Source organism: Sceloporus occidentalis, unplaced genomic scaffold (assembly GCF_023333645.1).
Source record: "Sceloporus occidentalis isolate IW3139 unplaced genomic scaffold, rSceOcc1.0.p SCAF_10, whole genome shotgun sequence".
In the NCBI taxonomy this organism is placed as follows: Eukaryota; Metazoa; Chordata; class Lepidosauria; order Squamata; family Phrynosomatidae; genus Sceloporus; species Sceloporus occidentalis.
Genome location: NW_028316990.1, coordinates 37,282,501 through 37,310,058, shown reverse-complemented (window position 1 = coordinate 37,310,058; position 27,558 = coordinate 37,282,501). Strand labels below are relative to the sequence as shown.

The window sequence follows — 27,558 nt, the reverse complement described above, 5'->3', positions numbered from 1 at the left end:
CTCAGCCAATGAGAGTCCAGTATCGCTCTTTTGTCCCCTCCCTCGGCGCGAGCATTTCGACGCTAGGTGGGCGGGGCGGCAGCGCGTGCCTCGTCGCGAAGTTTACGGTTGGAAGGGAAGAGCCATTTGACTCCGGAGAGGGCGGGCGCTTATGACCGCTCCCTGTCTTCCTATTGGTCGAGGCGCACCTGAGTGACGTCTGCCGTCCTCTGCCTCGCTGACAGGGCTTTTATCACGCCAATCGTTCATAGATTTTCTTTGTGGATTGTTGGGAGTTGTAGTTCAGCGACGCCCCAAAAGGTCCATGGCTGACAATTCTAAAAGGCCCCTCCCTAAACTACAAACCCCATGATGCCACGGGAGTCAAAGTGGAAGCATAATAAAGTGTGTGTGTGTGTGTGTGTGTGTGTGTGTGTGTGTGTGTGTGTGTGTGTATATAATTATTACAATAATACATATAAATTATTATTATTAATATAAAATAAAAATTATACAATATAATATATAAATACATAATAAAATATATAATACGTATTTAAAATAATAATATAATATATATAAAATAATTATTAATATAAAATATATAATAAAATATAATATAAAACATATAATAAAATATATAGTAAGTAATATAATACATATAATATATAAAATAATTATTATTAATATAAAATATAAATTATATTATATATATATATATATATATATATATATATATATAATATAAATATATACAATGACTTGAAGCGTTCCCAGGCCTTACATGATTGTTAGCCTATGCTGTTTTAACCTGTGTTATTTTATCGCTTCTAATTTAATATTTGAACTAATCTCCATTCTTTTTCTGTGGAGTGTACACAACTGGCAGGTCTTTTTTATTTTAATTGATTGTACATAACAACAACAACAACAATAATAATAAATTTCTATTTATATGCCGCCTCTCCCACAGGATTGAGGCAGCTTACAACATCAGATAAAAACACATTAAATACAACATAAATTAAAATGCATCCTTTAAGTCCCTACTCCCTCCCAACATTACAATAAAAATATAAACTAATCAAGAATTAAAAGAATGAAAGATTAAAATTAAATTAAAATTAAATAATCATTAATCCAGTCAGAGGCAGCATTGTGTAAACCTACAGCGCTTTATAAATAAATCTTAATAATAAGATACACAAGGTTTTTTTTCAGCTTTTTCTCTATACATAGTTTTATCTTTTAAAAATATGTTTTATTCTTTTAATAACTATCTGTTTTAATACTGTAATAATTCCTTTTTAATATATGTATTTTAAATTATTGTAATTGTACTGTTTTTAATGCTGCGAAGCCGCTCTGAGTCCCAATCATGGGGAAAGAGTGGGATGCGAATAAACATAATAAATAAATAACAATAAACAACAAATGGCACTAACAGTGTAGTACGACAATATTGTTGTCTTGGCTGAACTAAAAAACAAGCTTCTTTTCGTTGTGACATCCTGTGGCTGAACATGATATTGCAACTAAAGTCATACAAATACTGGAAAGTCGCACAAAAACTCAGGTGTTCTTACCTGGATAAGGGCTTTTTTCCATCTTTACCAAGTTAAACGTAAAGGGACCTCAAGGGAGCATTTATCAAGGTAGCAATGGTGCAATTTTCAGATTGTTGTATTGCAGTTCCCATCAGCCACAACAAACAATAATGAAGAAAACCACAATTTTGCATTTTAAACAAATTATATGTAAAAGCCCAGAAGGGGAAAAACAAAAACTCAAAATATATCCCTTTTTTGAATCTATAATATATGGGTTATAAAATGATTCATTTTAGTTGGTGAATAAAATGCTTAAAACAAGGTGTCCACATGTTCACTTCCCCAATTATTATTATTATTAATTTTGTTATTAATTTTATTTTTATCCTAAAGTGGGACCCAAGACGGCTAACATACAGAAAACATAAGCCAAAAGTCAGCTTGAAAGCTTATCGCAACAGCAACAACTACAATCACAGTCTTCCTTCCCTTGCAACCCTTGACTTTATACAAGGTTAGACAAGTTGGTCACTCGCATCCTGTTAATTAAAGCACCAAACAACTAATATTGCAAAAAGACACGTTTATTGAGAAGAAAATGCATATACAAAAGTTGTACAGAAAAAGCATAGAGGTTTTAAGAACTGGATTTCGACAGCAATCAACAGGATGAGGTAGTTTTAGATTCTGGTTGTAAGACGTCAGCATTTCGCTTGGGACCTGAAACAGAAAAGCAGTACAAATAGATACAGGGTTTGACTATTAAGGAGACACAGAGCCTTTCTAAGTGAGCTGTCTATGTTTGTTTATTTATTTATGTTTATTTATTTGTCGATGTAGGAACATTCACAATACAGCTTGGAGCATTGGAGAAGGTTTTACTCTACATCCGCACTGCAGAAACAATCCAGTTTGACACCACTTTAACTTCCACGGCTCAATGTTATGGAATTGTGGGATTTGCAATTTGTTGCGGCACCAGAGCTCTCTGATAGAGAAGGCTAAATACCTCACAAAAATACAAATCCCACAATTCCACAGCACTGAGCCACGGATGTTATTATGCTGCTGCAGATGTACATTTGGGAGTGGAAGGACAGAGACAAGGGTCTCCCCAGAAATCTCAAAACATGGACATGTTTGTAAGAAATAATACAGCCTTTCAAATGAACTGGACCGATGTGGTTTAGGGTTTAATAGTTTTTAACCTGTTGCTGTTACAAGGGAATTGTGTGACTTGTTGCATAAAGGACACAAAGCTCGAGATCACAGCCATCAGACAAGTGTGACACCAGCACTCACCTGTTTTTCAGAAGCTGATAATTCAGAGACATTGTCTGGGATTCCAGCGATCTCATTAAAGCAGCGTATCTGCAAAGAAACAGCCACATTCAGCATCCCAAGTCCTCCAGCCAACTGTGTTGTGTTCCCACATTTTGTACAGTATTTCTCCCCTTCAACTACTCTTGAAGCTTCACTGTATGGAGCAAAGAGTCCTTTGCCTGAGGGGAAAGGTTGCACTGTATTACAAGAAAGCAACTATCATCTACATGCTTTTTGGGGATTGATCGATCTGCAGAAGCCCAGTAGAAATGGCAAAGGTCTTCACTGTTCAAATCCACACTGCTCAACTATGTTGTTAGAATTCAAAGACATAGCCATACTAGTCAGCAATATCAGTATGCAAAGGGATCTTGTAGCACCTTTGAGATTCAATGGTGCTACAAGATCCCTTGAATACCACTCAGCTACTAGTTAGGTTGGCACATAATCTCAGATCATGTCACTGCCACATTGATCCTTCCCAACCATGAATCATCCCTTACTCCAAAATAAAATACTTTATTGTATATTGCTTAAGGCAGAGGACTGCATCTTTTGGTTTACATCACTCTATAGCAGGGATGTGAATCTCCATGGACCATGCATTCATACACATATTCAAGGGGAAAGCAGCCCAGTCCTTATCCCTGGCAAGTGCAGCTCCTCTCCAGCTCCCTTTCTTTCTTGACTTACTGATAAAATCAATCCCTTAGTAGACATTTTCCCACCCACTGGCTGAACAGATAATTCATATGGGTTACACCAGGACATATCCCAGGCCCTAAGATTTTGGGGCCAATAGGATAAGCTCTTTGTGATACCACAAGGTATGGGCTTTGGTGAGACTACAATGACAATGTTGTGAGGGACAGTCCCTGGGAGAGGCAACATGGGCCACACTCAGTCAAGGCCAAAACTTGTACTTGGTAATCTTCACAGGTTTGCTTTAGAAAGTCTCCCCAACATGACCCTGAATGTTTTCAGCAGACATCTGCTTCAACCAGCGAAGGACTATCAGCTCCCCAAGTCCATATCCTTACCCTGCTTTGGAAATGGCACGGCTTTGCCCTGGGCAGGCGTGGTCCAGAGGGTGCCTATGCTTGAGGCAGAAGTTCTGGTGACACTGGTCACAAACCAGCTTCATCATCTCTCTCTTTTTGCAGCCTGGGTTGAAGCACTTGTTTGTGAAGATCTAAACATTCCCCAAAAACATCAAGTTAGGAGATAGACAGGGTTGCCACGGGTTGGGGATGACTCAAGGGCAGTTAACAACAACAACGACTAGAAGAGGTTAAACAGATGCAGAGAAACATGCAGTTCAGGTATAGGCAAGTGTAGGAAGCTAGGGAACTTGTGTGAGCCCCCCAAAGAAGAAGGCTGTGTTCCAGATAGATGGATTCAATCAAGGAATCCATGGCTGCCTTAAGTCTGCAAGTCTTGAGCAGTTGATGATAGAGGGACCTGGACAGCAATTAATAAGAGCAACCACTCACATACAGTGAAGAAGTTTGAGAGATGCTCCTTACCTTTTGTTTCTGTTGGGCAGAATCAGGTTTGCAATCTCGGTCCATATGGGCACCGACAACCGCGTCTGGCGTCTCCCCCTTTCTGACTGGGATGGGAGTGTTGCAAAGAGGACAGATCGGAACCTGCACATCCTAAAAAGAGTGCCTAGATTTTAACTTAGGAAGGAGAATTCGCAAGATGTCTGTCAAGAGACTAGGCAACAGATGCATATTCTGGGCCAAGGAAGCCAGGAGAGTGATCAAAATCACAGCCAAGGAGCAGCATAAATAGAAAAATATACCAGCTCACACCTTTAGCCACACTCTTAAACTCTGCTGAGACATTTAATGTATTGACTGATTTTAATATGCATTGGTTTCATGTGCTCTTTTAACTGATGCTATTTGTTTTTCAATTGGTGTTGTGCTCAATCTATTGTTGCATTTTAATCTATTGTTGTGACCCTCCTCAATCCATACAGGGAAGTTAATAAGAAGTAAATAGTAATATACATAAGACGCCAAAGCCAACATGGGATAGTGGTTTGACTGTTGGACTAAGACTCTGGGAAACCAGGTTTCAAATCCCCATTTGGCCAAGGAAACTCAGTGGGTAACTCTCTCAGCCTCGAAGGAAGGGCATTGCAAATCTCCTCTGAACAAACCTTGCCAGGAAAACCCTGTGATGGGTTCACCTTAGGGTTGCCTTAAGCCAGAAATAACTTCCAAGGCACAAAACCAAAACAAAACAAGAGACTAGGTTTTATTTTGAAGATCCAAGGTACATTTCATCATCCCAGGTTCGCATAAAACATTGGCCTTCTCCACTGAAACCATCCTACTCATTCTAAGTCCACTTTTTCTCCCTTGTTAGCCTTCCCTCTCCCAGATCTAGAGGATTTTAACTACCAAACCTACCTTTTTGTACGCAGAGGAACACTTGTGCTGGTTGTACGCAACGTGGTCTTTGCAGAAGACCTCCTCGCACGCATCGCATTTCAGGGGCAGAAAGTCTGCAAAGGAGAAGAATGAACATTTAGAGATTGGAGTTGCATTGGAGGAAACTGGAGATTCCTAGAGAGAACGTATTAATCAAATCCGTGAATAATCAAATCTGCAAATATGGAGGGACGAGAGTATTTTAAAAACACAAACCACGATGGCGGGCCTCTTAAAACATTATTCTTTTACTGTTAAATGAAAAGGGATCTTCAAGCGCTCTGTGCGTCTCTAGCGTCTCACCCAACTGTTTGCAGGTCTTCTCAGAGCAGTGTTCGCCCAGATTGGGGAACTCCATTCTTCTTTATTATCGCTAAGGCTTCTTCGCACCTGAAATAAATAAATAAATTACAATTATAATTTAAAAAACAATTAACTTTTGAGGCTTTTCCACCAACTTTCAGTCACGATTTCATGAAGGGAGCCAGGCTTTTCCAAACTCAGAAATTTGAAATTACATCGATTTTAAGGATATGCGATGCGTTATATGTTTTGTTACGTCTGATTTTTATATGTGAGTATTGAGTATATGTTTTATACTAAATAAAGTACTTTATTTAGTATAATACATATTATATACATATTATATACATATTATATACATATTATATACATATTATATACATATTATATACATATTATATACATATTATATACATATTATATACATATTATATACATATTATATACATATTATGGAAATTTGAAATTACAAAACATGTCAGCCTTTAAAGGTCCACACAGGAGTCTTTATTGATCAACACACTTCCCAAAAATCTCTATAAAAATAATATAAAAATATAATATTATATATCTATATAATACAATATAATATAATATAAATAAAGATATCTATAAAAATAATATTCTCTGTTGGCAGCAAAGAATAAAATAAAGGAACGAGGCAGAAGAGGAGAAAAAGAAAGACTCTCCAAATATTAAAACCCCAAACTGCAATTAATATTATCCGTTACATTTTATAACTTGCTTACCAGCCAATGTAACGCGTTACTCCCTTTGAATGAACTCCTTGCTGCTGGCTCACTCAGGGCTTTTTATGCACTCTTGGGCCGCCATTCTGCTGAGTCATCTTTCCACTTCCTGGTTCCGCAGCCAATCCGGCGGCGCCTGCCGTGACGTCACCCCAACGCCTGACCAATCCGGAGCGCCCCCGTCTTATAGTGCCTGACGCCGGTTCTGCTATGTCACTCCAGCAGCCTCTTGGATGGCGGGGAAAAGGAGACTAAGCGTGAGTCAGGGTTTTTCTCTTAGAGCCTTTAGGCCCAAGGCCTGTTGAACTCAATGAGGGTTTGTAGGGAATTTTGCGAAGGCAGTGTGGTGCAGTGGTTTGAGCATGAGACTATGGTCCAATCCAAAACACACTGCAGAGATAATCCAGTTTGAGACCGCTTTAACTGCCCTGGCTCAATGCTATGGACTGTGAGCTATTGAGCCTTCTCTGTCAAAGAGCCCTGGTTCCACAATAAACTACAATTGAGAAGAATGGAAATTCAGAGGAAGAAGGCCTTGTCTCTGGCAAGGGTTCGAATCCTGGCTGGTTGTGTAAAGGCCCTGGGCAAGAAGTCACACTCTCTCAGCCGCCTCAGGGGAAGGCCATGGCAAACCTCCTCTGAACAAACCTTGCTGAGAAAGCCTCATTATAGGGTCGCCTTAGGGTTGTCGTCAGTGGGACACGACTTGAAGGCACGCAAAAGCGCCAGATTGGTCTCCTCAGAGGAGGTTTGCCCTCATGGCCTTCCCCTGAGGCTGAGACAGTGTCACCCAATGGGTTTCCATGTCTGAGCTGGGATTCGAACCCTGATCCACCAGCGTCTTAGTCCCAACGCTCAAACCACTACGCCAGGCTGGCTCTCCGAAAATATATGAGCGTGTGATTTACTTATGGCCATCCAGTGCATTTCTATGGCTGGGCTGGGATTCGAACCCTGGTCTCCGGAGTCATAGTCCAGTGCTCAAACCACTACGCTAGTTGTTGTTGTTGTTGTTGCTTTCAAGTAGTTTCCCTTGTGGCCACCCTAAAGCTAACCTATCGTGGGGTTTCCTTGGCAAGTTTCTTCAAAGGGGGTTTGCCATTGCCATAGTCCAGTGCTCAAACCACTACACCTGTTGTTGTTGTTGTTGTTGTTGTGTACCTTCCTTGTGTTCTTTCTGACTTAGGGCAACCCTATCATGGGTTTTTTTTTTTGGAGGTTTCTCCAGAGGGAGTTTGCCATTGCCATCCTCTGAGGCTGAGAGAGTGTGACTTGTCCAAGGCCATCCAGTGGGTTTAATGGCTGAGCTGAGATTCGAACCCTGGATCCCTGGAGTCATAGTCCAACACTCAAACCACTACACCAGTTGTTGTTGTTATTATTTCTGCATGCCTTCCAGTTCTTTCTCACTTACGGCGACCCTATTGTGGGGATTTCTTAGGAAGTTTCTTCTTTGCCATTGCCAATTTGCCATCCTCTGAGGCTGAAAAAGGATCCAAACCCTGGTCTCCAGAGTCATGCTCAGTGTAGTGGCAATGCTCAAACCGCTGCACTAGTTGCGATCCCACAAAAGCAACCTTCCCAGGCTCTGCAATAAGGGCTGAGAAGGCCTCGGTTGTTTCCCAGAGACGGTGACCAAAGCCGATGTGCTGCGGAGTGAAAACGCAAACGCAAGATGTGGGGATCATGTGAGTCTCTCTCCCTGCCTGACCTCATGCTCACAGGAGTCTGACTCATGCCTCCACATTGGACAAACAAGCTTCCATCAATGGCCCTTGCACAGGGATCCCAGCTCTTCATTTGTGTACCTAGTCCCTCCTCTTTCTTGAAGTGTAAACATGGCCTGGATTAGGAAACAACAAGGGTCTCCCGATCCCAAAATACACTTTTATTTAGGCCGCCGCAGACTGTTCCGTCCGTGTCGCCAGACGTTCTCCTTTAGGGCATGTCCTAGAACAGAGTAACCCAAATAAATGAATGCAGTCGTATTTGTCTGCGCATGTGTTGTGTGCCTTCAAGTCATTTCTGACTTATGGCAACCCTATGGCAACCCTTTCTTGGGGCTTTCTTGGCAGAAATGGTTCAGAAGAGGTTTGCCGTCTCCTTCCCCGGAGGCTGAGAAAGTATAACTTGCCCAATATCAATGTATTTTTTCTTATGGTTATGCTGGCAATTTGCTGTAATGGAAATGAAATGACTTATGGCGACCCTCAGGCAACAATATTGTGGGGTTTTCTTGGCAAGATTGGTTCAGAGGAGGCTTGCCATTGCCTTCTTCTGAGGCTGAGAAAATGTGGCTTGCCCAAAGTCACCCAGTGGGTTTCGTGGTCAAGCAGGAATCGAACCCTGCTCCCCAGAGTCCTAGTCCAACACGGTAAGAGCTGTTCAACAGTAGAATAAATTGACTTGGAGGATGGTGGAGTCTCCTTTGGAGGTTTTCAAACAGAGTCTAGATGGCCATCTGTCAGGGATGCTTTGATGGTGAGTTCCTGCATGGCAGAATGGGGTTGGACTGGATTGCCCTTGGGGTCTCTTCCAACTCTACGATTCTGTGATGCTATGATTCTTTCTCGGATCCAATCTGCCAACCCTGGACTGGTGCATCCGTCCGGTTTAGATCTTGTCTATCCTAAATTAGTCCTCCCTAAGAAGCCAAAGCGGAGATGCAAGAAGGTGGAGCGCTGCACAGTTATTTGGCTTATGTTGTTACGGAGGCTAAGACCGGGGATCACGGTCTGTGCGGTTTGATAGAGGAGGAGCCCATATATACCGATAACAAAAGGCAACGGTCGTGCTAAGGATTTGCGGCTCTTACGGAAGACTGCAAATCCAAGCAGGGGAAGTGCGGCCCATCTGGCAAAGGCAGGCATCTTAACGGAAAATGAGGATTAGAAATTAGCTAAGGTCTTAAGCGGTATTTTTAGACACATGCACACATGCGCACGCTCCCGCTCTCTCTCTCATTCTCCTCCTTGGACTGACAGGTTGGGCTCCTGAGATCCCAGAGTAAAGCTCCAGGCCTGACTCCGTTCAGGAAAGGATCACACCACGAGGTGAAGGATTACAGGCCAGCCAGCTTAGCGGCCAAGGCATGGGAAGCGTTAGAGATGATTTAGTGGGGATTTAGGAAAGGAGGAAAGGAGGAGGAAGGAGGGCTCCAAAAGCAGAATTTAATTAGCGGCAGCCAGCTTGCATTTCAGAGGAGAGACGTTGACCTGGAGCAAACAACCAGATGAAGGCCTCTGCGCCTGGAGATGGAAATCACATAGAATCATAGGAGAGTTGGAAGGGACTACAAGGGCCACCCATATACACTTGTCCCTCCATATTCACTAGGGTTAGGGGCACAAGATCCCCGTCAAATAACAAAAACACCATGTTTTTATCTCAGAGGACAACTCTCTAGAAATCTCTAGGTCCTCCAGTCCAACTCTGTGGTCAATATCTGACAGACACTGACCATAGAACTGCGCTGGAGGAACTACAAATACCTAGTAGACTATTCTCTCTGGGAATCTCTAGGTCTTTCAGTGCAACTTTTAGTTCAAGTTGACCATAGAGTTTCACTGGAGGACCTAGCTATTCCTACAGAGAACATAATAATCAAATCTGTGAATAATCAAATCTGCAAATATCAAAGCCGCAAATGTGGTGGGATGAGTGTATTTCCAAATAGTTGGAAGATGGGGAAGGTTGTTGTTGTTGGGTGCCTTCAAGGGATTTCCGACTTATGGCGACCCTAAGGCAAACCTATCATGGGCTTTTCTTGGCTAGATTGGCTCAGAGGAGACCGAGAGAGTGTGACCTGCCCAAAGTCACCCAATCAGTTTCCATAGCTGAGTGGAGAGCCAAACCCTGGGAATAGGGATAGGTTCCTTGTTGTTGTTGTTGTTATTATTGTGTGCCTTCAAATCACTTCTGGCTTGTAGTAACCCTAAGGCAACGCTGTCCTGGGGTTTCTTTGGCAAGATCTGTTCAGACCACTACACTACACATATATTATATATACTGTACGTATATTATATATGCTTGCCTAAGGTCAGTGGGGATTCAAACCCTAGTCTCCAGAGTCGTAGTAGTCTAGCCTAATATGAGCTAAAATTGCATTGCTGTTTTTAAATAGCTTTTGCTTTGCAGTCTCAAATACAGTACTTTGAATATCCCTGAGAGCTGGCCTGCATCTGCACTGTAGAAATAATCCAGATTGAGGCTGCTTTAATTGCCCTGTTTCAATTCTATGGAATTCTGGGAACTGTCATTTTGTGAGACAGTTAAGCCATCTCTGTCGGATTCCCTAGACTGAGCCGGGACAGTTAAAGTGGCCTCAAACTGGATTGTTTCTGATGTGTGGATTGGATTGTGGCTGTCTCCACAACTCCCCAAAGGTCAAAGTGGTCTTGATGTGTCAAACAACTCTGCATAATCCCCAAATATTAGAAAATCACAGACCCCCATTTGGTTGGAAAAGGAGGTAATCTCTCTTTTCCACGGCTGCAATTTTGTTTTATGCTATTTTTGTTTAGCATAATTTAATATACAGCACCGGCTAATAAAATTAAGGGCAGTATATAACTCGAGGAACACCATAAAAAGAATGCTAACCTGAAAGATAAATATATAACACTTTAGCCCAGGGGAAGATTGCAAATAAAGGAGAAATATGAGCGGAGCAATTCTGGCTTAATAAATAACCTTAAAGAGAAATAATGAAGAGGAGGTCTACAGCTTTAATGGCCTTCTTAAGATTCATTATTTGGAAAATGGCTTTTCTTCTCTTTTTCCCTCTCTGCTTCTCGAGGCACATGCATTTGGAGACAGTTTTTCAGGGACAGCAGCTGGACAAGGAAAGAGCATTCATCATGCAACTGCAGAGACAAGGAGATAACTTTGAAGACTTTCAAGCCGAGGCAAGGAAATGGCGGGATGCCAACTTCTAGCAGCCCCAGCCAGCATCACCGGTGGCAAGGATGATAGGAGTTGCAGTCCAACAAGGTAGCAAGGAGGTGCTGCTAAATGCTGTAATGTCAGCTTTGACTTAGGGCAACCCTATGAATGAGAGACCTTTCCAACAAGTTACCCTGTTATCCACAGTTCTTGCAAACTCAGGGCACCTAGAAGTCCCTGGATGGAGTCTGTCTGCCTATAATGTGATCCTTCTCTTTTCCTACTGCCTTCTATCTTGCCAGGCATCATCATCATCTTTGCTATTGAGTCACATCCTCTCATGATATGTCCAAACTACAACAGCCTCAGTTTGGCTTTCTTGGCTTCTAGGGAGAATCATAGAATCATAGAGTTGGAAGGGACCCCAAGGGCCATCCATCCCAACCCAGTTCTGCCATGCAGGAACTCTCAATCAAAGCATCCCTGACAGATGGCCATCCAGCCTCTGCTTAAAGACCTTCAAAGAAGGGGACTCTACCACCTCCAAGGCAGCATCTTCCACCATCAAACAGCTCTTACCATAATGAAGTTCTTCCTAATGTTGAGGTGGAATCTCTTGAACCTATTGCTCCAAGTCCAGGTCTCTGGAGTAGCAGAAAACAAGCTTGCTCCATCCTCAATCTGACATCTCTTCAAATACTTAAATAGGACTATCATATCACCTCTTAACCTTCTCTTCTCCAGGCTAAACATCCACAGCTCCCTAAGTCTTTCCTCATGGGGCTTCATGGTTTCCAGGCCCTTCACCATTTTGCTGACCCTCCTGTGGACACATGGCTCCAGTTTCTCAACATCTTATTTCAACTGTGGAGCCCAAAACTGGATACAGTATTATTCCAGGTGAGACCTGACCAAAGCAGAATAGATGGCACTATGACTTCCCTTGATTTAGACACTATACTTCTATTGCTTGTGAAACCCATTGGGTGACTTTGGGCAAGCCACATTCTCTCAGCCTCAAGGGAAGTCAATGGCAAACCTCACAGATTATAAAGCTTCACAGATGATAAAAGCACCTTGGAGGAAGATCGCTGTTGCACTTTGAGGATTTTACCACGAGGTGTCATCCTTTCATTGCAGATCCCAGCAGATCCATAAAGTCTTCTTGGTTCACTTTGGAGAGAGAGAGAGAGAGAGAGAGAGAGAGAGAGAGAGAGAGAGAGTTCTGAGCCCATGAGAATGATTCTTAATCTGCAGGTGGCCTGTGTTTAATTATCCGCCATCGATTATTATAACGCATTAGCATTATCACCATGAAGCTCTTCCCCACTTCGTCTTAAGGACTTCAATTTCAAAATGGTAATATTTGCAACAAAAGCCTTGCATTTTCATGCACGCCTGTATTCAGGCATTTTGTAAAATAATTAAAATAGGTGGGGGGATGACCCAGAATGCCACACAGTTCTAAAAGCAGGTAATAGAATTGCAACTGCATCTGGAAAAGCTTGGGAATAACTGGGAGCCTGGGAACAGAGCACAGGGTGGGAAACTTTCTGTGCACTTTCCTCCTTTTCATGCGCTTTCCATGCACTTTCCTTTCTTAGCTTGGAAAAGTTGGTTTTTTGACTCCATAGCTGACCAGGGAAATGAACCTTGATCTCTAGAGTCGTAATGCAACACTGAAACCAGTATACCACCCTTACTCTCATTCTGTCTCATAGGGATTTGAACCCTGGTCTCCTGGTGTCCTCATTCCAATATTCAAACCTCTACTACCTTCTCTCTTTCCTAGGCCTTTCTTGCAAGGTTTATTCAGACCTTTGTCTTCCTCTGAAGCTGAGAGAGAGTGGCTTGCCCAAGATCACCCAGTGGGTTTCCATGGCTGAGCAGGAAATCAAACCCTGGTCTCCTAGACTTCTAGTTCAGCACACAAATTATCACACCATGCCTGCCTTGAATCCCATTAGCAAACCCCACAATGCATCATATTTCTCTATGCCCCTCCAAACCATTCATAAGTGGCATCCCACACAATTCATCCCAGCTGGGTCCCAGTTTGGCCATCAGAAGTAGGGTTAAGCTTTTGCCGTCAGGGGGCAGCCCAGCCTTCCAGGTCTTTCCATTGGCGAAAGATGTCTCCTGTTTAGTCGCCTGCCTGCTTCCAGTCGTAAAGTGTACATTTGTAAATTACGCAGCCGCCGTATAGGAAGGGTATCGCGCGAGCCCTCCTTGCCAAATTGATATTTTAGCAACAACAGTAAACTTTGGCTTGATGGCCGATAATTTGAAGAGCCGGCGTCAGATAAAAAATTCATAATGGCTCGGGCCGACTGGAATGCAGACAAATTATATTTAATGCTCAGAGTTGTAAAACAATTTTGCTCCAGGGCTCTGCTATAATAAATATCAGGACGTAGTAAATGGAATCTGGGTAGTAGGTGCCCTAGGCCTTTTGTGTGGGAGAGAAAGAGAGAGAGAAAGAGGGATTGCTTGGATCGCAGATACTTCACAGTTGTTTCACTGGGGCTGCATCTGCAGTGCAGACATAATCCAGTTTGACACCACTTTAACTGCCATGGCTCAGTGCTATGAGAGCTGTAGTCTGTTGTCACACCAGAGCTCTCTAACATATCTCACAGAACTGCAATGTCCAGAATCCCATAGCATTGAGTCAGGGCAGTTAAAATAGTGTCAAACTGGAGTATTTCTGCAATGCGGATACAGCCATGGACTCAGACATCCAACTCATAGCAAGCTATGGCTTCCACAGAGGGGAAAGGGGAATGGTGGATCCGCTCCAGCTTTTAGTCTAAACTTTAAAGGGGTCAGCCAAGATGCTGGTGTGGTGCATGCCTATTTTACACACACCCCAAAAGAGAGCCAATGTACTGTAGTACTTTGAGTGTTGGACTAAGGCTTCAAGATTTGTTGTTCTTGTGCTTTCCAGTCGCTTCTGACTTATGGTGACCCTACGATGGGGTTTTCTTGGCAAGATTTGTTCAGAGGAGGTTTGCCATGGCCTTCCCCTGAGACAGAGAGTGTGACTTGCCCAAAAAACCCAACTTGGGTTTCATGGCTGAGCTTGGAATCAAACCCTGGTCTCCAGAGTCAAAGTCCAACACTCAAACGACTACACAGCACTGATTCGCACAAGGCTTTGAGATATCGGGGGTCATATCCCTGCTTGGCCATGGAAACCCACTGGGTGACCTTGGGCAGGTCACTCTCTCTCAGCCTCAGAGGAAAGCCCTTGAAAAGCTCCTGTGCAGAAACATGGAGCTGTTGCAACAAGGGAGATAATGAGGTTCACATATTGGACAGCGCCTGCAATGTCACTGGAGGCAGGTATCACAGATCCTTTCCAGATTCTTGTGCTCATGTCTGAATTTCTTTTCAGACCTTCTCAAGAGCTTGAATCCTCCCTAGTTTTGTGCACAAGCGAAGGCTTCCGCTGGGGCCTGCGCTTCAAGAAAATGCCCAAGAACGCCTTTTGGAGAAAGCTACTTAGAAATTCAACAGCAATTATGCAATTAAGCATTTTAAAAATGCACGCGTTTCCGGAGGCAGATCTAAGCGCATGAAGCCGTCTGCAGACCCCAGAAATTCTCAGTGGGATCTTTGAAAAAGGGGGGCACCAACACATTGACAACTTTAATTGATCCATGGCTCCGGGACTAGAACTGAAACCATGCGTCTTCTCCACAGAGGTGTTGATAATGGGGAGGTGGGGGGAATTTACACTTGGTTAATGCTAGCGGATTTTTGAGGCCTTGTTCTTAACCAGGAAGACGGAGAGGGAAGACAGTCAAGAGACAAGTGGTGTCTTCAGGAACGTTAATGTTCATGGAGCATAACCTTCCTAGGTTAGATTCCTGGTCATGAAGCATCAGTGCTCTAACTCTTCCCAGCCAGATACCCATCAAGGAGTGTTCCCAATGTGCATCGCTGCCTGTTGCATATCAGCCATTGAGCATCCACTGGTTTCAATTGCACAACCAACACCTGAATGTAGTATCATCATGTCAGCCTTTAGGCCAAGAGATCCCAAACTTTGGTTCTCCAGGTGTTTTGGACTTCGGCGACCAGAAATTCCTGGCTCTTGACCAAGCTGGTTGAACAAATCTTGCCAAGGCCGCTGCCCTGCAAAACTCTAGAGGAGCCACAAATCTATCAATGTAGCCCTCTGGAAGATGTGTAGCCTTTTGAGCATCAGACTAGGACTCGAGACCAGGGTTCAAATCCCATTTTACCATTGAAACGCAGTGGGTGACCTTGGGCAAGTTTCACTCTCTCAACCTCAGAGGATAGTAATGAAGAAACTGGCCATGAAAATCCAATCATAGGGTTGCCTTAGGGTCGTCATAAGTCAGAAACGACTTGAAGGCACATGACAATGATGACCACAACAACAGCCCTCTGGGCTCTAGGGATGTACCCATCCTGCCATAGCTTATGCATGTTTAGGTGCATGTAAGATTGGAAGGGGCTTCTCTTGTCTTTTCCATAAGTTGGATATGACTTGAAGGCACACAACAACAATAACAACCATCACAGCAACAGACCTTTGTGCTCTAGGGATGTGACCAATCTGCCATAGAGGTACATGTAAGATTGGAAGGAGCATCTCTTGTCTTTTCCTTGGGGTCTATAGAAGGAAGGCCCAGTGCCAAAGATGTTAGGAAGCCTTGATAGAAATCTAACAAGAGCCAACTTCGCCATTACAGGTTATCCAATTGCCTGTAGGCTTAACCCGCCATCTCCCTCTTGAGACTTTAATTACTGCCGAATGATTTTATTATTTTTATCAATAAAATGCACATTTGGGCAGAAGGCCGCCCGTCGGCACACCTGAGCGAACTCGCCCACCGATGCCGCTCACAAGAGGTTGGGTTCAGAAACAATAATAACACTTTGCCCTCTTGTAGTATTTCAGAACGCTACACAAATGTGAATGAATTAAGCGGCCTGGTCACCCCTTCCTCTCCGGGAAGAAGGAGTCGAAAGGGCAAAGGTTGGGAAAGCGGGGGGCCAGGGAAAGCTCTGGCTTTAATTCGCCAAGCTCTCCCCCGATAACTGCATTTAATATCCAGAAATTATGAGCCGGGGGAAGCTTAGGTGAGCAGGAGGCAAAGGGGTGAGCTGCAAGGCCAATTCAGATGGGGCTGCCCCATGGCATGGTGGACGCCTCCGGGGGCAAACGCCAGGGGGCAAGGGGAAGAAGGATGTTTAACAGCAGCTCCGACTGGGGAGAGCTTCGGTCTGCAGACGGCGTGCCCCCTCTCGCCTCGGAAAATTAAATATAAATATTTAATGGCAGCCCAGCAAGCAAAAGAAACACAACGCTGGGCTAATGAAAATCGAACTGTTGTCCAGGAAGTCCTTGAGATCCCGGCGGTGCAGCTGATTTCTTTCAAACACAGAAACGCACAGGGATGGAGGAAGACAGAGGTCCAAAACACACTGCAGAAATAGTCCAGTTTGAGGCCACTTTAACTGCCCTGGCTCAATGCCTTCTCTATCAGAGGATTCTGGTGCCACAGTAAACTACCATTCGTAGGATTCCCTAGTACTGAGCCAGGGCAGTTAAAGCAGTCTCAAACTGGTTTGTTTCTGCGGTGTGTTTTGGACCAGAGACAAAGAGCAAGGCCTCTGTGTCTATGCAGCACTAAAACCAGAATACCGCCGACCCATGATGGTCACAGTATTTGGAAAATAAAGGTTGCTGTAGACTTTGGGAAGGGAGCCATTGAGGGTTGAGTGCTGGACTTAGGGCTTTGGTGACCAGTGTTTGAATCCTGCAACCTGAGTCCAGTGCTGAAACCAACACTACCACGCAGCCTTTTTAAAAACAAGGGTTTCCTTGGCAAGGTTTATTCAAAGGAGGGGATGACGTTGCCTTTGTCTAAAACCAGGTGGGTTTCCGTGACTGAGTGGGGATTTGAACTCTGATCTCCTGGGGTCCTAACTGGACATTCAAGCCACTATGCCATGATAGTTCTCAAGCAATACTTAGCTTCTGAAATCAGACAGGGGTTGCTGCTACACTGCAGAATTATGTAGTTTGACGCCACTTTAACTTGTTGTGGCTCTATCGAATCTTGGGATTTGTAGTTTGTTGTGGCACCAGAGCTCTCTGACAGAGAAGGCTAAACAGCTCACAAAACTACAAATGCCAGAAATCCATAGCAAGTGGCATCAAACTGCATTAATTCTGCAGTACAGATACGGCCTAAATGGATGTGTTCAGGGAGGCTTTATCTTTAGGGGTGTTTTCCTGACTTTTCAAGGGGACCTTTGAGGTCATCCATACTATTGCTTTTGCCATGATCCTGTAATTTGAGATCTTCTGCTGTGATGATGTAGTATTGCTGTTGCTTTAGATTGCCGTGTTAATTTTCTTATGATCCCTGCCTGTCCTTGTTACGATTTCTGTCTGTTGTTGTTGTGATTTGATTGTTTTAATTGATGCAACCCGCTTTGATTTGTTGTTGTTTTGAAAAGGAGAAGGAAAAAAACACAACAGAGCAGCTGTTTTAAATATAAATTGAAAAAAAAATACAGCAAAGCAGTGACAAAATATGGCCTGGATCTTAGAGTTACTCATGACTAGAGTCGTTGAATCAATTAAAGGTACCTATACGTTTACTCACGTTGCAAAAAAGGATCCAATGGGGTGAGAGTCCACATGGTGCATAGTTTTGAGTGTTGGGCTATGATTCTGGAGACCAGGGTTCGAATCATGAAACCCACTGGGTGACCCTGGGTTTGTCACACTCTCTCAGCCTCAAAGGATGGCAATGGCAACCCTCTCTGAAGAAACATGCCAAGAAAACCCCATAATAGGTTCGCCTTAGGGTTGCCGTAAGTTGGACATGACTTTAAGGCACACAACAACAACTCTGGTTGAGACTGTGCTGGTCTATGACCATAGTAAAGATGCTGTTCTATTCTAATTGAGACTAATTAATAGGAGTCAGGCCCCAATAAATAAAAACAAAATGGTAGGTGCCTGCCCCAAGGAGCATGCAATCTCAGTTGTAGCAATAGAAGGATGATGGTTTCCATGTCAGAGAAGTAGTGAATCCATGCTGGGCATTATTCAAGAAGCTGCTGTGTGAAGTGCTGAGCCTCTGGATAGCTTTGGCGGAGCTATCCATGGTGCCGAATTCTGCCCTCAAAATAGCTTCTCCGCCTTGGACAGCTCCATCAATGCTCTCCATTGGTGCAGCACATCAAAGGACATTTTTTAAATATCTGGAATAAAATCCAAAATGTATTGCACAGAGATGGGAATGTTTAGCTGCTCCTGGTGTAACCTGTGACTCGGGGAAAGGGGGAAAGACGGAGAGCAAAAGGGAGGAAAGAAAGATGCGCTGTGGATGTGCGGAGCACCGTACCATCTTCTGTCCTTGAGGAAAGCACAGTCTCTCCTAGAAGAGGCCTCCAGAATATCATTTTAAAGAACAGAGCAGAGAGGAGGGGTGTCCTATCTCTCTCATTCACACACATATACACACACATACGCACGCACAACCCTTCTTGCCTCTTCTTTCTTTTGACTTTGTTACCTGATGTCTTATAGGAATGCATCCCGCCTCTTTCTCTCTCTCTCTCTCGTTCCCCCCTTTTCTTCGCCTCCCTCCATTAAATGTTTTATCCATGTTGCCACTTCCATCTCCCGCGTTAGCATCTTTAATGGGGGAATATTACCATATTAATTGCTATTGTGAACCAGAAGATACTTATATCATCCAAGCTTTCATTACTGTCAGGGAAAGATTTTTTCCCACTGAGTCAAAAGTGACCACTTTCCTTAATCCCTTCTTTAAAAGCTCTGTGATTTCTCCTTGACGGGGCTTTGGAACCACAGGCTCAGCTTGCCTCCCTCCTTTCCCCAACCGACTCCCCCCTTTTTCTACTTTCTACTTCATTCTTTTTTTTTTTATCGGACCCCAATTTAGAATTCAAGAGATGCTCCCCAATTGTGATAAGCAGAATTAAATCTCATTCTTTCTTTTTCTTCTTTTCTTACTTTCTTATTTACTCCTCAGATCTGAGGACGTAATTTTAGATTTCGGCAAAGGGGCAAGGGAGTCAAGAGATAAGGAGCGGAAGCAGGTTCTGCAAACTCCTTTTGGCCCAATCTGGTATCGAGGGGGGGAACATGATCATATGCAAAAACTGAGGAATCATTCCCTTCTATTTATACCCCATAATATGCAGAGAGATCCATTTTATTTTGTTCCAGTACTGTACAGTCCTTTTAAATAGCATGCTCCTCTCGCAGGCATTTCTGGTTCCTATGCCCATGTCATTGTTTGCAGCCATGATAATTTCCTTTGTTACTCTGTGCTTTCGGGTTAATTCTGACAAACGGTGACCCTCTCCAAGGGTTTTCTTGGCAAGTTTCATTCAGAGAGGGTCTGCCTTTACCTTCCTCTGAGGCTCCTTCCACTAAGAAAGTGTGACTTGGCCGAGTGTGGATTCAAACCCTGGCCTCCTACAGTCTTTGTCCAACATTCAAACCATTATACTACACCGATGCTCAGTGACAAATCTTCAGATTTGCTATGGTCTTCCTCTGAGAGCGTGACATGCCCAAGGTCACCCATTGGGTTTCAGCAACTGAGTGGAGATCCAAACCCTGGGGATAGGGATAGGTTCCTTGTTGTTGCTGTTGTTGTTGCTGTTGTGTGCCTTCAAGTCATTTCCGACTTATGGCAACCCTAAGCTGACCCTATCGTAGGGGGTCCTTGGAGATATTTGTTCAGAGGAGGTTTGCCATTGCCTTCCCCTGAGACTGAGAGAGCATGGCCGAAATGGGAATCGAACCTGGGTCTCCAGAGTCATAGTCCAGTGCCCAAACTACTACACCGCATGGGTTCCTACACCAAAATAAGGCAAGTTTTTATCCAAAATGAACAATACGTGTAAGAGACATGAAACAACCAGATCATGGAAGCCTTGCATAAATCAACAAAAACATTGTGAACCAGACCACTCAGCTGCTTCTTCAAAAATGCATCCAAGGATGACGTTACCTTTCACCTGCCTTCACTTTTTTATCATCTCTGTCTACTTCTTGCAACACTGGTACTCTTTCTCTATGCAATATTCTCTGAAATACTAATGTTCTGGTCCTCATTGTTCTATGTCTGGGCCTCTGTGGTTGGAATACTAACTCCCTTTTTTGGCCCACAGCTCCCAGAGTCCCCCATCCATCTTGGCCATTGGGGATGTGAGGGGGTTATGATATCCTTGACCTCTGAATCCGGATCCCTAAGCTTCACTTTGTGGTTGTTGTTGTGTGCCTTCAAGTTTCTACTGAGGTGAACCTTACACGGGGTTTTCTTGGCAAAAGTTGTTGTTGCTATTGTCATGTGCCTTCAAGTTATTTCTCAGTTATGGAAACTCTAAGGTGAAGCTGTCACAGAGTTTTCTTGGCAGAATGCATTTTTCTTCTTGCTGTTGTGTGCCTTCAGGTCATTTCCGACTTACGGCAATCCTAAAGCGAACCTAACACAGGGTTTTCTTGGAAGAATTTGTTAGCATTGTCGTGTGCCTTCAAGCCATTTCCAACTTATGGTGACTCTAAGGTGAGTCTATCATGGGCAGATTTTGTCGTTCTTCTTGGTGTTGTGCGCCTTCAAGCCGTTTCCAACTTATGGCGACTCTACAGCAAATCTATCCTGGGGTTTCCTTGGCAAGATTTGTTCAGAGAAAGTTTGTCATTGCCTTCCACTGAGGCTGAGAGAGTGTGACTTAGTTTTTGCCATCTGTTTTAGACTTCTATGGCCTCCTTCAAGTCAGCGGAGGAGGATTAGCTTAGTTGTTCATTGCTCGTTAGCTTAGTTGTTCATTGCTGCTGAAATTAAAACCTAATCAAACCAAAAACAAGGGAATGGAAAGTCTCGCTCTTTGGTTTCATGGCGGAGAAAGGCCTGGCCCATATGACAAGCCCTCCCTTACCCCAGAAGGGAAGAAAAAGGGGGCAGAGGGAGGACCAGCCGCCGGGGGTAGAAAGAAATAATAATCTGGGCCTGAACAATGTACAAGCTGGGGGGAATTCAATAAAGCATCAGCCTTATCAGATTGCAGGCCTTTTGTGGCCCGGCGGCTCGTGCCGATGGGCTAATGGGCCAGAAGGCGATGGAAGGGGGGCAGCGAACGAGGGCAATGGGGGAGGCGAAGGAGAAGTGTCAATAGAGTGAGATTGGGGAGGACAAAAAAGGGAGACAGATGGGAGTGAAAGGGGGGAAGGTGGAGAAGAAAGGGAAGAAAGGGAGAGGGCTGGCCGGGGGATGGCAGGGAGTGGGTGGCTGGGAGGGAAAACAATTAAGAAGCCATGGAGAGCAGAGAGGCTTTATAATTTAACAGTTAATCAGGCCGGGGGTGGACAGGTTTGTCAAAATTAAATTCCTTCTTAAATGACCAAACATGTTCCCTGGAATAAAAGACAACAAAGGGAGGCGGGAGGGCGCAGGGCGAAAGGGGGGCGAGGAGAGGCGCACCACCCACCGCCAGGCCCTGCTTCTGCCGCCGTCAAAGGGACCCATCTGAGCTTCAGTGTTTTTTCTGGGGGGACCTTCGCTTTGGCAGCCCAGTTCGCATCTAGTTCGGACCAAAAGGAGAACCAGTGTGGCATAGTGGGTTCTGCGGTGGACTTTGCAGACCAGGGTTCGAGGTCCTGCTCGGCCGTGGAAAACCACTTGGGTGACTTTGGGCAAGTCCCACTCTCTCAGTCCCAGAGGAAGGCAAGGGCAAACCCCCCTCTCTGAACAAATCTTGCAAGAAAACCTTGTGATAAGGTCACCATGAGTTGGAAATGACTCAAAGACACACAACAACAACAGTCACCAATCCAAAGGATGACCTCTTCTAATACAGTGATGCCTGCGTTCGGTGATAGCCACTTTCCAAGGTCCTGGGCAGATAGAAAAAGGGTCTTTCACTATTCCTTGCACTCTGATCCTTTAACCTAGAGATGCCAAGGATCCTTAGTACCTGTTTCTTAGGCCTGTGATACTGATACCTCTGATTTATGAGCATTTCTTGGAGATATCATGGTTCTAGTCCTCACTGCTCTCTCCCTTTCTATATGTATATACTTAAAGGAAGCATCATTATATTGGACCAAACTGATGTATCTAGCCTTTTTATGGCTGCTAACATTAGTAGCTTGTTGATGTTTGTGTGTCTCCAAGTCCTTTCCGACTTAAGGTGAACCTAAGGCCTTGCTTCCCTCCCCAATTTTTGGTGCATCTTCTTTCCTCTTTGCCCTTTGACCCCTGAGAGGTCCCTGGTTTGGGGTCCCCTGATCCATCCATCTTTTGTTTCGTGTCTGTCACTTGGAACTGGAAAAGGTTAGGAGCTCTTTGTTGGCCTTAGTTTTATTAGGTTTTCTTGTTTGGAGAAGGTTGGGCATTGCTTTCTCCTGAGGCTGAGAGAGTGTGACTAGGTCACCCAATGGGTTTCATGGCTGAGCTAGAAATCGAACCCTGATCTCCAGTTAAAGAGGACTATCATAATAAGGCAGCTTATACCCCCTAATTTTCAAAACAATAAGGGATGGGGAAACTTTGCAAAGAGTGCTGCAGAGGATGCTGCAGGGCCCAAGGCAGCCTCTAGTCGGCACTGCCTCCCCTTCCAAGTCTCTGCGCCACTCTCTGGCCCTTTCTCCCAACTCAGGGCTGTTTAATTAACGTGCAAATTGGGTAGATTAAATGACTCTAAATAATTAGCCACAGATCCTATAAACAGGATAACATATTTAATTAAGCGGCGATATAGATTTTGGAAACTGTTAAATGTCTCTTCAGAACGGTTCCTTTAGATCTCTCTCTCTTTTTTCCCCTTCCAACTTCAAAACAAGATATATCCTCCCCTCTTTTCATTCAAAACAAAACAAAACACAAAATAGCCCTTCAAAATGTGATTTTTGATCCCTCTTCCTTCCCTTTTAAAGACATATATATATATATATATAAATCCTTTGCATCTTTTGGTCCAGCACAAGAAGTTACTTGCCAAAGTTTTTAAACTACATAAACCTACTTTGTTCTGTTAAAAAGAAATATCTATCTATCTATCTATCTATCTATCTATCTATCTATCTAGTTTTCCAGGAATGAAAACATTTATTTTAGGGGGGAGTATATGGTGTGCAGTGGGGGGTGTTTTTCAGACCAGAAAGGCAATACAAAGGTAAGTGAATAGGAAAAGGGGGAGGGAAATCCAATTTCATTATATCAATCAAATTTAATTGGCAATTTGTATAAGCAATGACCAGCTTGGCTTTAGGTAAAAAAAAAAAAACTATTAAAGGGGGGAGGGAAAAAAAGGAATTGGGGTTGCTACTAAAAAAGAGAAGAAGAAGAGGAGGGAAAATCTTGGTTACTTAATTAGTGTCTGAACTGCAGAGGGAAAAAAGATCCTGAGATTTACTTTCTACAAAGAGCGAGCCGCGCCGACAATTCATTAGGCAGGCGGCTTGTAAATTAGAGCTAAGTTAACCTGATTTCCCTTAATTAAAACATCTTTCCTCGTTTACGATGTGGATATAAGTAGATCTCCAGGGTTTTGAATTTTCTACAACAGCAGATGGTCAACCTAGAAGCAGATAATAGTTAAAACGCCTTCCTCCGAACAGATCCGAACAACGTGAGCGGGCGACCCTGGCGAGGATTAGAATTAAGGCCAACAACGCAGAGCTCTTAACCCTTTCTTGTTCCAGGTTATGGACACGCAACAAGGAGGGCGGCATGGACCAGGGACCCCTGCCTAGGGCAAGTCAGCTTTCCTAAGGCTTCGGCCTTGGCTCAGGACAGCGGAAATGTTCATATATTAAACTTACCAAACCAAAGGTTGGCAAGGTGGAGGGCGACTGAAATGGCAAAGGATCTGGAAACCATCAAGCCCTATGCGATGAACAGAAGGCTAGACTAGGCAAGACTTTGAGCTCATCCCATGTTAGTCTTTCAAGACTAGATCTGGAAACCATCAAGCCCTATGCGATGAACAGAAGGCTAGACTAGGCAAGACTTTGAGCTCATCCCATGTTAGTCTTTCAAGACTAGATCTGGAAACCATCAAGCCCTATGCGATGAACAGAAGGCTAGACTAGGCAAGACTTTGAGCTCATCCCATGTTAGTCTTTCAAGACTAGATCTGGAAACCATCAAGCCCTATGCGATGAACAGAAGGCTAGACTAGGCAAGACTTTGAGCTCATCCCATGTTAGTCTTTCAAGACTAGATCTGGAAACCATCAAGCCCTATGCGATGAACAGAAGGCTAGACTAGGCAAGACTTTGAGCTCATCCCATGTTAGTCTTTCAAGACTAGATCTGGAAACCATCAAGCCCTATGCGATGAACAGAAGGCTAGACTAGGCAAGACTTTGAGCTCATCCCATGTTAGTCTTTTGAGATAGACGCGGAAACCATCAATCCATATGCGATGAACAGAAGGCTAGACTAGGCAAGACTTTGAGCTCATCCCATGTTAGTCTTTTGAGATAGACGCGGAAACCATCAATCCATATGCGATGAACAGAAGGCTAGACTAGGCAAGACTTTGAGCTCATCCCATGCGGGTCTTTCAAGATAGGCCTGACTCTTACTTTTAGTCCTGGTGAGGGTTGACCCATCAAATCCATGGAATGGTGAAGGGTCTGGAAATCATTAAGCCCTATGCGATGAACAGAAGGCTCAGACTAGACAGGACTTTGAGCTCATCTCATGTGCATCTTTCAAGATAGGCCTGGCTCTTAGTCCATATGAGGGTTGACTCATCAAATCCATGGAATGGTGAAAGGTCTGAGCTCATCCTATGTTAGTCTTTCAAGATAGGCCTGACTCTTATTGTTAGTCCTTATGAGGGTTGAGCCATCAAATTCATGGAATGATGAAAGGTCTGGAAACCATCAAGACCTATGCAATGAACAGAAAATTAGACTAGACAAGACTTTGAGCTCAACTCATGCAGGTCTTTCAAGATAGGCCTGACTCTTAGTCCTGATGAGGGTTGACTCATCAAATCTATGGAATGGTGAAGGGTCTAGAAACCATCAAGCCCTTCGCAATGAACAGAAGGCTAGACTGGACAAGACTTTGAGCTCATCCCATGTGGATCTTTCAAGATAAGCCTGACTCTTACTATTAGTCCTGATTAGGGTTGGCCCATCAAATCCATGGAATATTGAAGGGTCTAGAAACCATGAAGCCCTATGAGGAGAGACTTAGGGAGCTGGGTCTGTTTAGCCTGGAGAAGAGCAGGTTAAGAAGTGATATGATAGCCCTGTTTAAGTCTTTGAAGGGGTGTCACATTGAGGATGGAGCAGACTTGTTTTCTGCTGCTCCAGAGAGTAGGAGACAATGCAACAAGGAATACAAGAGACTCCATCTCAACATTAGGAGGAACTTCCTGACAGTAAGCGTTGTTTGTCAGTGGAACCCACTCCTTCAGAGTGCAATGGAGTCTCCTCCTTTGGAGGCCTTTAAGCAGAGCCTGGATGGCCATCTGTCGCAGGGAAGAGGGCTTGGGTTGCGTCTTCCTACTTGGCGGAAGAAGGGGCTTGGACTAGACGCCTCTTGTGGTCTCTTCCAACTGTTCCAATAGAATTCTATTCTATATATGTGAGTTTGTGTGTATATATGTTTGTATACACACACAGAGAGAGCCACACATACATACATACATACATACATACATACATATTGATGCTATTTATACCCGCCCTTCAGTCCTAAAGGCTCTCATGCTATAGGATTCCGGCAGCTGTAGCATACCTCTGGTGCCACAACAAAGGCACAGGGTTCTATAGCATGGAGCCATGGCAGTTAAAGCGGTATTGAACCGGATTATTCCTGCAGTGCAGATCCAGCCTCTGGTGCCTGTTGTGAGAAACTCTCCCCACTTTCCCTCATCTCCAGCTGGAGGAAAGTTTGCAAAATTGAGGAGGACAAGGGCTGCCTTTTCCCTCTTTCTTCTTCTTGGCAGGAAAGTGTCCAAACTGCCGCCAGAGAGCAACAAGGCGCAGGTTGAATTCATCACGAAACACATCCTCCCAGCGAAGAAGCAAGTTTGGGCCTTTATTGTTTATCAGATATCCACCTCCCTTATTGCTTCCCCTTGCTCTTTGGAATAAAGCACCGCAACAAAGTAGGAAAGGGGGAAATAGAAGAGAGGAAAAGGAGAGTTTTTCCTATTCGCTTCCCTCTCCAAAAGTCTCAAAAGATGCTGCAAGATCCCTCTGCATGAGCCTCATTTTCCCAACTTCTTTCTTTCAGGTAGTTTCAAAGGAGCTACAAGATCCCTTTGCTTCAGCAAAGCTAATAGAAGATCCCTTTCCATCAGGTCATGCTCCCAACCTCTTTCATATAGTCTGAAAAGAGCTACAAGATCCCTTTGCATATCTCCTGCTCCCAACTTCTTCCTTTCAGATTGTCCCAAAGGAGCTGCAAGATCCCTTCCCATGAGCCTCATCTTCCTGACTTCTTTCTTTTAGGTAATCTCAAAGGAGCTACAAGATCCCTTTGCATGAGCAAAGCTAATACAAGATCCCTTTGTATGACTTCATGCTCCCAACTTCTTCCTCTCAGATAGTCTCAGAGGTGCTGCTGCTGCTGCAAGATGCCTTGATCATCATCCTGCCTAGTCTCCTTCTCAGGGAATGGGGAAAGTTCCCCTCATTTCATTTATTTTGGACTGCAGCTCCCAGAATCCCCCCTCCAGCAAAGGCACTCTGGGCCTTGTATTCCAAAATCTCCTCCTACGCTCTCCAATGCCAGATTTCCAAGTTGGCTAGTAAGCTTTATGAGAGTTTAGTGTTGCAACTCTTCATTTCTGGATGCTTCATTGACTGCTTGCAAGGCAAGAAATGTGGGGAGTCCAGGAAAAGCATGTGATTGTCGCAGCTCCATTGCTCTCTGACTCATGTCCCACCAAACTACAGTTCCCAGGATTCCCTAGCATTGACCCAGGGCAGTTAAAGCGGTCTCAAAGTGGATTATTTCTGCAATGTGTGTTTTGGACCAAAGCTGGACCCTAAGGATTTGCTTCCAAGTAGACAGCTGCATCCACACTGGAGAAATAACCCAGTTTGATAACACTTGCCACTGCCATGGCTCCATGCTAGGGGATTCTGGGAGCTGTAGTTTGTCTTGGCACCAGAGAAGGCAAAGTGTCTCACTGCACTACAGTTCCATAACATTAAGGCAGGACAGTTAAAGTGGTCTCAAACTGGATTATTTCTGCAGTGCGGATCCAGATCCAAGGTGCATCTTAAGAGACCTCCCTAATAAACAGTGTAAAGAAGTAGAGAAAA

The 27,558-nt window shown here is 44.0% G+C and overlaps 1 protein-coding gene and 1 long non-coding RNA gene across 3 annotated transcripts in view; one reads left to right on the top strand and one right to left on the bottom strand.

The window, feature by feature from the left end:
- Nucleotides 1-2,092: 2,092 nt before the first annotated feature.
- LOC149306494 (AN1-type zinc finger protein 2A-like) lies at nt 2,093-6,429 on the bottom strand. 2 transcript variants are annotated; one of them, XM_089540564.1, is made up of 7 exons: nt 6,349-6,429; nt 5,600-5,686; nt 5,276-5,370; nt 4,379-4,510; nt 3,893-4,044; nt 2,832-2,900; nt 2,093-2,249 (listed from the first exon to the last, which is right to left on the bottom strand). In XM_089540564.1, the coding sequence occupies exons 2-7, from the start codon at nt 5,652-5,654 to the stop codon at nt 2,231-2,233; spliced, it is 522 nt and encodes a 173-aa protein (XP_089396690.1). In that variant the 5' UTR covers nt 5,655-5,686; nt 6,349-6,429; the 3' UTR covers nt 2,093-2,230. The 2 variants fall into 2 exon arrangements, with proteins under 2 accessions (XP_089396690.1, XP_089396691.1); XM_089540565.1 differs by lacking the exons at nt 2,093-2,249; nt 2,832-2,900 and adding an exon at nt 2,912-3,031.
- A 124-nt stretch (nt 6,430-6,553) lies between these two features.
- Nucleotides 6,554-27,558, top strand: part of LOC149306493 (uncharacterized) — a 33,937-nt gene continuing 12,932 nt past the window's right edge. The window contains exon 1 of the long non-coding RNA XR_016282467.1: nt 6,554-6,605. This is a non-coding gene — a long non-coding RNA (uncharacterized LOC149306493). The remainder of the gene's footprint in view (nt 6,606-27,558) is intronic.